Source organism: Penaeus vannamei, chromosome 14, assembly GCF_042767895.1.
Source record: "Penaeus vannamei isolate JL-2024 chromosome 14, ASM4276789v1, whole genome shotgun sequence".
NCBI classification, from domain to species: Eukaryota; Metazoa; Arthropoda; class Malacostraca; order Decapoda; family Penaeidae; genus Penaeus; species Penaeus vannamei.
The window spans coordinates 44461425-44471424 of record NC_091562.1 but is presented as its reverse complement, the minus strand read 5'-3'; the positions used below and the strand labels follow the sequence as shown (position 1 = coordinate 44471424).

Sequence of the window (10000 nt, the reverse complement as noted above, 5' to 3'; positions counted from 1 at the left end):
AGGAAACCATGCTTTCCTGACTACATGGCATTTATTGGAGTTGAATTTCATTTGCACCGCTACTTCCACACCCTCCTCCTCGACATGTGCGGTCAACTTAACTTATCCCGAATGATCCACTTATGTTACAACTACCATAAAAAGACACTCCTTCCTCCCTCGCAATATCCCCCACCCCATCTCTTCTGCACAACCGCCTTCATTTTCTACTCCCTCTTCCCTTATTACAACTGCTCAACATTACTGCCCCCCCCCCCAGTACTACCTCACTCCACACCACTCCCCATTCCTCCCGTCCTCGCCCCTCTGCAATTCCCACCTCTACACACCTTTTGAGTACTCTGTTTAGCCCAGCCAAGTGGGATCGATTCTTTTCGATGCCCCCCACAGCTCCTTACTGCGACAATACCTTCCTCTTCTAACAATGCCTCCAAAAAGAAGTAGGCAAAATTTCCTTCCGCAGCCGTCCCGATCACTCATGCCGTGTCAGTTACATCCGAGTCCGAAGCCCATACACTATCCTGGTTGCCCTTACTGACAAACTTATTCCTACCCAACTCCACTCCTTCCTTAATGCCTGTACTGGAACTGTTTTCATCTCCCCGGATGAGCGCCCTGTCAACGACAACGATTGGTCAGACTGTGAAGAAGACCTATTTGCCTACGTCGTTGACTACAATGCAGTATCAATACAGTGCCACACTATTACCCCCAAAGTCCGCCGTAAGTCCCCATCAGTATTGCCAAGATTACCTTCCGTAGACATGACATTCCCTATAAGGTCCATATAGAGGGGGAATCTTGTCCTGTCAGACCACATCAACCTTCACCACATCAGTGTCAGAAATGTAGGTGATTTGGCCATACTGCCCTCTGTGTGCCCAACCTGGTCACGGCCGTTCAAACTACCCGGCACAATTACGTTTATGTGCCAATTGCGGTAGCTCCCATAGTGCATCTCATAGTGGCTGCTCTGAGGTGGCAGTTTTCAGATACAAACTTGGCCTCACTCTACGAGAGGCCAGAGAGGAAGCACGCCGACGAGGTTTTTCAATCGCTCCCTACTCCAGTACCACCCTTCACTCCACTCCTCTCTCCTCTGCTCAACCCTCTTCCCCACTTCCCACCCTTACTTCGCCTATTTCCCAGTCAAATCCATTTTCCATTCTAAATCCAGATACTCCAATATCCACAACTGCCCCTATGTCTCACTCTACTCCTCGCCGTACCTATCGCAACTGACAATCCAAACATTCCATCCCATCTTCTCCTACCACATCCCTTCCCACATCTACATCTACTCCTCTGATGACTATCTCCTCTTCACCTCCTCATAAAAAAACCTTCATTTCCCAAACCTCCCCACCCATTTTCTCTCCAGAAATCCTTGAGGACATCTCTCTCTCACCCATACTCTAACTTCATTACTTCCATTTCGTCTGCAGAGTGACTGCCGACATTTATACTCCCCCCTCATATCCCCCTATTCCTTCCCAACATACCCCATCCTCTCCTTCACCCACACCAAACCCCCTTCCCTCCTCACTACCCCTTCTAGTCCCTAATGCAGAGGTCGAGAGAGAGAGAGAGAGAGAGAGAGAGAGAGAGAGAGAGAGAGAGAGAGAGAGAGAGAGAGAGGGAGAAAGAGAGAGAGAGAGAGAGAGAGAGTCTTATTTTTAAGGTCTGCTAAATTTTAAAATCGAGAAATATTGGAAACTACTGCGAAGAATCGTGCAGCCTCCATATTAAGTTCCCTGACACCACTGTGATAAATTCAGTTGCACGAAGAAAGTAGCTTTGGCATTGCTATCAGGATTTGGATCGACATACCAATGTGAGCCAGATGTTTTCACACATGCAGCATACCCTCAGTCCTCATCGCAGCAGGCTTACAACGATTCACTCTGAGGGTCGTTTGAAGCTGTGTTCAGATAGCAATATGGCTGAGCTTAAATCTAAAATCATAAAACATATATTTTTTGTTACAAAGAATACTAAATGCTACTTAAATATTACAGTGCTGAAAAACTGGCACGCAAGGTTATCAGTAAGAAGGCATTAATTATAAACTGGTACACTATGCTCAAAAGATTGCCGACTCCTGCCCTACTGGATACAAACATGAATTCCTTTTGTCACAGTCTTTCACCATACACTATTTGTGCGAGGGAAGACCCAATGAATATCCATATATACATACATGCATATACAGAAATAAATACATATTTGTCCATTTAGGCAAGAATACCTACCGAGCAGATAGATAGGTTAATGTATATCTATCAGATAGATAGACAAAAACATTTATTTTTGTGCATATGCATGGCCGTATATATGAATATTAATTCGGTCGGGCCTCGCACAATTTTAACAAACTGGCCGTATGCCTCCGTTTCACAATTAGTCGTCTTTTTTCGCCGCTGGATCACACTTGTTTCAGACTACTTTTCCCAGTCTATTCCCTTTGACTTTGATGCCTTTGAAATTTTATTTTCTCAACTTGAATCGCCATTCCTCATAGTCGGTAATTTTAACTGCCGCCACACTTTTTGGAGTGACTCCACCGATACTTCCCGAGGCCGTTCCCAGGAACGCTTTCTTTCCAGCACTGACCTTATACTTCTTAATTCAGACCGCCCACCCACTCTGACATGCGAACCCAAACCTTTTCATGCCTTGACCTTTATCTTTGCTCTCCATCTCTTCATCTAGACTTCCACAGGCCAGTTCTGGACTACCTTCCCCAGGGCGATCTCCTTCCTATTCTCCTCTCTCTTACTCCCTATGTCCCGCTTCCTTACATTCAGGCTGGTGCTTTAATAGAGCGGAATGGTTTTACCTCTCTCTCTCTACTCTGCCTCATCTTCCACATTAGACACGTTTTCTTATCTCACAGTCACTGTCCAGAATGCTGCCTTTACAGGCATTCCTCGAACTTCTCAACTAAACACCTCTAAATGTGTTCCATGGTGGAACACTGAATGCTCCATAGCGCTTCGAATGAAGCATGCAGCATGCTGTAGTTGTCCTTGCAAGGGAAATATCTCTAGCCAATTATCAGGTCTAATCAATAAAAAAAAAAAAATGTTCAACTGCGCCGCACAATACGAAGCTCTCTTAAAACCAGCTGGCAAAATTACGTCTCCACAGTTACCACCCCTACACCTATTTCTACAGTGTAACATAATCCATCAGGGAAACATCCCCCTCATCCGTAATATCCTACTTTCTGAACCTTTCCTAGTTGCCATTGAACCTGTTGCATATTCCAGCCAGATCAGTAGTGGCGCTCACCTTACTCCCCACTTCTAATCCATTCAAACTCCTTATCCTCTTTAGAGCACAACACTTCCCCCTTCTTCTCAGCTGAACTTCTTCCTGCCTTACAGTCGTGCGCAATATACATGGGGCCGTGACAGTATACATTACCGTATATGCTACATCTTCCACCCTCCTTATCCTATCCTACGGACAATCTACAACAATATTTGGACAACTGGAAACTTCCCTCTACACTGGCTTAAAACACTTTTCCTACCTTCCCTTAAACCTAATAAACCCGAAACCTTGCCTCAAGTCTACCGTCCCATTGCTCCGACAAGCTGTTTATGCAATTTGCTGGAAAGAATGGTTAACCTACGACTTATAGTTAATCCTACAGCCTCCTCCCTTCTCCCCAATTTTGATTCCGTCATGCTCGAAGCACAGCTGACCCACTTGCACATTTTGAAAATCACATCACATCTGCCTTCGCACGCCATAACTCACAATTAGCCGTTTTCTTCAGCCTGGAAAAGGCATATGATACTACATGGGGATACCACATTTTAAAACTGTTATCGCCTCATGATATACAAGAGAACATGGTTGCATTCATTAAATTATTCCTTTCCAATCGTACCTTTCAACATTGTTTTCTCAACTTGAAGGTGTCTCACGAGGGAGTTTACTCGGCACCATATTGTTAATTTCGGTACTAACACCTGGTATCCGATTCTCGCTGCATGTAGACGATTTTATCATGTATGCATCGAGCCCTGCCATACATACTCTTCGTCAAGTAATCCAGCCTGCAATATCTTTAATCTCTTCATGGGCCACAGACCATGGTTTCCGCATTTCTACCTCCAAATCCTTCTCCATTCTTTTTCCTCGATCACGTTCCTTGAGCAAATTTCTTGGGAGTCGTTTTTTTTACTCCAAACTTTCTGACGAGACATCTGCATCAAAGAGAAAACCCGCCACACCTCCGACTCCTACAGACCGTGAAACTTTGCCATCTTCATATTTCGGTAATCCTTTCCACCCTTGACTATAGCTGTCATATCTATTCCTCTGTCACTGCCTTTTTTTTCTTGCTCACTCTGATACTATCCATCACTGCAGAGTACGCTCTGCCCCAGGCGCCTTCCACTCTTCTCCTGTTGAGACCCCATACGTTGAATCAAGACTAACTCTCCTCTCTCTTCTCTTTCTTCGGAGTTTTGCATGTTCTCATAATTTTCTCTCTACCAACTAACTGTCCCTCAGTCTCTTCTTTTTACCTTAACCTCATCTCCACGTCTGGATGCGCTCCTCTTCCATTCACCTTTTCCTCACCCCTGACCCCTACCTTTTTCTACCCACGAATACACGTCTTGGTATCTGCTCACCTGTTTTCCCTTCTGTCCTTCTCACTCATTTTCTCAGCCATACCTCAACGAACTCCTCAAATACTCGCCTTCCTTCCCTTTCTCTCTGTCTCTGTCTCTCCCTCCCTCCCCCTCTCTCTCTATCTCTCACTCTCTCCCTTTCTCTTTCTCTCTCTCTTGCCCTCCCTCCCTCTCTCTCCATCTCTCTATTTCTCTCTCTCTCCTTTTCCTCCTCCCCCTCTCTCTCACTCTATCTATCTATATCTCATTATCTCTCTCTCTCTCTCTCTCTCTCTCTCTCTCTCTCTCTCTCTCTCTCTATATATATATATATATATATATATATATATATATATATATATATCCCTTCCCCTCGCCTCTCTCTCTCTCTCTCTCTCTCTCTCTCTCTCTCTCTCTCTCTCTCTCTCTCTCTCTCTCTCTCTCTCTCTCTCTCTCTCTCTCTCTCTCCGCCATTCTCTCTCTCTCTCAGCCATATCTCAACCCACTCCTTCAGTACTCACATTTATACAAACAGTTCCAATTCCCTCTTTGGAGCTGGGTTAGCGACAATATTTTCTTCCCATGCTTTCAACTTTCAATTTCCACCTGAATCCAGCGTCCGTACAACAGAATTGTATGCGATCCTCTCAGCATATGAACGCATGTCGCCTTTTCCTTTCCCATTCTTCTCAATTTCCACTGACTCCAAAAACTCATTATCTGTTATACAATCTCTACTCTACAGCCAATCAACCCTATTGCCCGCCAGATTCAAGACTAGCTATCTCATCAAGCCATACACTCAAAACTGTCAATTATTGTTGACTCCCCAGCCACATTGGTATCCCCGCCAATGAACTGGCAGACACACTACCAGCTTTACAGCAGCCGGTACCTCTGCTTTTCCTCATTTATTCGGACTACCCAACCCCAGCCTATTGGATATCCTCTCTGAATCCCCTGCCATTTCCTTTGGCAACTTATTCTCCTTCCTCATAAATATCCTCCATAGATATACCAACTAGGCTCATGTTTGACCCTAAAAATCATTGATGAAACTAATGAAACTCTCTCTCTCTCTCTCTCTCTCTCTCTCTATATATATATATATATATAGATAGATAGATAGATAGATAGATAGATATACATACATATATATATACACATACATATATATATATATAATATATATATATATATATATATATATATATATATTATACACACACACACACATATATATACTCTCTCTCTCTCTCTCTCTCTCTCTCTCTCTCTCTCTCTCTCTCTCTCTCTCTCTCTCTCTCTCTCTCTCTCTCTCTCTCTCTCTCTCTCTCTCTCTTCCTTTCGTGGGGTGATACGAAATACTGAGGTTAACAACAAAGAATTTTAGTCGTGCTTCGAAAATTACACAACACTACTATCTTCACCCTAGTATAAAACCGCACTTGTAATTCAGTAGCTACACGACGTAGGATGAGATTTGGATTTGAACTTTATGAATCCGCAGCTGAAAATTACCCGAAAATTTCAGCAGTGACAAGACTCGCTCTCCACCCCCTCTGAATCATGGTCTTTGTAAGTACTCATAGAGACCTTGCTATAAACCACCGGCGAGCGTCGCCTTTCTCGCTGCGAAACGACTGAAAATGAAAAGGAAATCGAGCTCAATCGAGGCGAGAGTTGTGTCGCGTCTGGCAACATTGGGGAGGCCCTCTGCATATATGGTCTTTGGCACTCTGCACAGGACGAAATTCTGGAGATTAAGCATTCCCAATTGATTAGATTTTATTTATATTCTACGTTCACGGAATTTACACCACCTTTTGTGGCAGAACAACGATTTTAGCAGAAAAGTTGAAAGAGTTCTGCCGCACTTGGTAACGTTGTGGAGTTCCCTTGTCACAAGGCGAATTTCTAAAGTTTTTTTTCCTGAGATGAACTTTTCAGCTTGGGCGACAGGGAAGGGTAGATGAGGAGGCCGAGATGGAAAAGAACAAATCACAGATAATAGTAAGTTCATGAGAATGGCTCTCAAAGGCTTTGCAAACGGTCATATTTATTTTTTTCTCAGTTCTTTGTTTATATTCTTATTCTCCCCTTTCTCTCCCCTCCTCCTCCTCCTCGTTCACCCCCAACCTCTCCCCCCCATTTCCGCCCAATATGGCTGCTGAGGAGCTTCCTGTTGAGCATTTGAATCTCATTCTCTGTGCCTTGGGAAGGAAACTCGCTTCCCTTCATTGGAAAGCCTTGACCTCTGACCTCGAGTGACCCAAGGCGGCCCTGTCGTGTCACGGGCTGAGAGGCATACGACATGACAGATATGCACACTGTTGGGAGGATATACAGCAGTGTTACTCTGTATGTCAAGATATATATTATTGTCAACATATTTTGCCTTTGATGCAAAACCAATGTGTTTTGCAGGATCATGGTTTGGTTGGGCATGCTTTGGGCATTAAGGGTTTGCCATGACCTGCCATCAGGAGTCAGTGCCTAGTGTGTAGCCTGCACTGGGGCCTTAAAGGTCTCCTAATATGATCTCATGACTCCTGTTTAGCTAATGAATTTGCATTACATGTTGAATTAGTCTTACTGTCATTTTTATTATTTGGTGTTTGTTTGGTATTTATTACCGAGAGCGATGCACCCTCCCGAGACAAAGTCCCCAAAACCCAAACCTCTTCCCTACCTTCTATCTATTCTCTGGACAAGGGGCAAGCCATCCTTTACCCCATTTGTTAGCATTAGTCCTAACTGTCACTACAATTTTGTATAGAAAATGTAATATTAAGAACTCTAGCTGTATGAGAGTGTTGTAGATATGCAACAGATATTTTCATAATTTTGTGGTAAATGTGAGGCCGCAGTAACTTCACTTATGTTGTTTATGCTCTTTTTTTATGCTTTATAAAATGGTGGTGCTCTTTTCCCTCTGTTATATATCTGTCTGTAGACAGATATATAAGTGATATTGTAATTAGGAGTATGACAGTCGAGTAGTATTTAGAGTTGGAAGGGATTTTATACTGTAATTGAGTTTTAAACTAGTCTTATGTTCCCTCTGCATGTTACAGATTAAAAAAAAAAAAAAATGGTTTAATGATATTTCAAAATGGAGCTTTTTTTCTATTGTGTTTCATTCAGATCTTTTTGGTGGATGGCAGTGGATGGTCTAAAGTGAAGTTCAGCATGAAAGTAGAGTATGTCAAGTGATCAACCGTGTCATTGCTTTGCTCTATGGCAAATTCCACTGTTCATATTTGAATTCTACTATTTACACTCAACAAAATTGAGATATTATATTTGATGATTAGTTGCCTCTTTTGCTGTCCTGTCAGAATATATATGGGAAAGATTCATTACCTTTGTAGGAGTGCAGACAAGTGTATAGGCTTTGCTCTTATGTGTCAGACTTGTGCTAGATGTGTGGATGTGTTGGGCCTTTTTTTGTCCCAAAGAGTGGCTCCTATATGGGATGGGAAGATGAGGGAATTACCTGGAGTTTAAGCACCATAAAGGGCTGATGCAGAAGCTTTTTCATTGTTTAAAGTTTTTGATGTGTTATCAATATCATGAGAATATTTATAACTTTCCAGTAATTTACTTTCTATTATAACATCTTACTTTTGGCGTGTGATTTATTTTTACGTTATTACATCATATTTTTGGATAGATAAATAAGTGAATGCTTTTGATATATTCAGCTAAAAAAAAAAAAAAAAAAGAAGAAGAAAAAAATGTATATGAATTAAGGGGACCATCTCTTTTTTTTTTTTTTTTTTTTTCCCCCTCAATTTTTCTTGCCAATTTTGATGAAACTCACACCCTTTTATTTAGACCCTCCCCTGATCCCTTTGGTCGATTTTTTTTTTTTTTTTTTTTGATCGGCTTAACAGTTTTTTAATTATTGTCAGAAAGCCGGAAAATTGTGAAGTTCTCGTTTTGAAAATTTACAAAAGCAAAAAAAGTTTGTAAAATCCAGAAAAAATTATACATGCATTCTGATGTGATTTTTTAACAGATTCATCCTAGATCTAGTGCTTGTATGAAATACTTTTTTCGATTTTGACTTTGTTTTTATTTTTTTGTGTGAATTTTTGAAGTGACTGACTATCAAGATTTTTTTTTCTTGTGTTTTTTTTTACACATTTGTCGTTTTTATAAGGAGCACAGGAAAAAAATTGCAAAAACCATTTCATACAAGCACTAGATTTATCATTCAGCTACAAAATGAGCCATAAAACTTTTATTTTAGACTAAAATTGTGTCTGATACAGCTTTTGCGCCCACAAAGGTGGTGTACCGAGATATCATTATTTTTCGGTTTCTTCATCTTTCCATGACTATCTTGGTATCAACAAAACAAGGTATAAGATTAGTCTTCCTACACCATAATCCTCTATCATCTACCTGCATCCCGAAGTTATTCGGACATTGCCAGCACGTAACGGTTTCTCAAAATCTTCTGTATAGTGTAGAGTAGTGCATTGATCTGGGGGTCTATAGGCCTACATTGACCATGTTAAAAAAGTTCTCAAAAATCCCCAAAAATCATACAGCCATGATGATTTCATGTCTGAATAGAACCATCCTTCTACTATAATATGCGGAAGCCATTTTTGAGAAGTTGATCTTGCTTCCTTTATTTATTTTATTTTTTTCCCGAAGGCGACTGTTAAAACACCCTAATGGGTGATTTTGAAAATATAAGTCACTTTTATAAGAAGCACCGTAAAATATTGCAAATCCTTATGGCAGCATGTAATAGAACTATTATTCAGCTACAAAATGAGCCATAATACGTTAAAATCGGACTGAAAATACGTGTGCTATGCGTAAAAATGTAAAGGACCTAATAATCGTGATCTTTTTCCTATTCATTATTTATACATTTTGCATGACAAATCATGTACAAAATACTTGTTATTGATATAATTATCTATTATTTACCTATTATTGGCTGCTACCACCTGAAAAATAACAGTCAGGCCTTGAAATTTTAAGGTATGATCCAGGGGCCTAGAAACTCCTTGAAATCGCATTTAACTCAATTCCGGCAAGATGGACGAAAATCACCGAAAAAAGACCAGACGGTTCCTTTAATGGAATAGGCTGTTGAGGAGGAAATATCCGTTTATCTTAGATTTATCATTTAGCTAAATTATAAGAAGTTAGATTTGTTCTGGCTTTGCATTTCCTCTTGAAGTTCTATTCTGTATGGACTTTTTCTTCAATATGACTATTTTTTGCATAGGTGCAGTCGTTTTGGTTAATATTAACTGCTTGGATGCACTAAGCTTGGGCTAAAACACAAGCGCACACACACACACGGGCGCGCGCGCACACACACCCGCACACACACACAC

General features: G+C 41.3%; 1 protein-coding gene across 5 annotated transcripts in view; it reads left to right on the top strand.

Moving 5' to 3' along the window:
* Positions 1-6092: 6092 nt before the first annotated feature.
* Positions 6093-10000, top strand: part of LOC113817382 (GA-binding protein subunit beta-1) — a 25122-nt gene continuing 21214 nt past the window's right edge. For 3 of the 5 annotated variants that reach the window (XM_070130033.1, XM_070130030.1, XM_070130032.1), the window contains exon 1: positions 6485-6644. In XM_070130033.1, coding sequence (XP_069986134.1) covers positions 6618-6644 — 27 coding nt within the window. In that variant the 5' untranslated portion in view covers positions 6485-6617. Of the gene's footprint in view, positions 6210-6484; positions 6645-10000 lie in introns of those variants that run through there. The other 2 variants (XM_070130031.1, XM_070130034.1) reach the window with 2 other exon arrangements.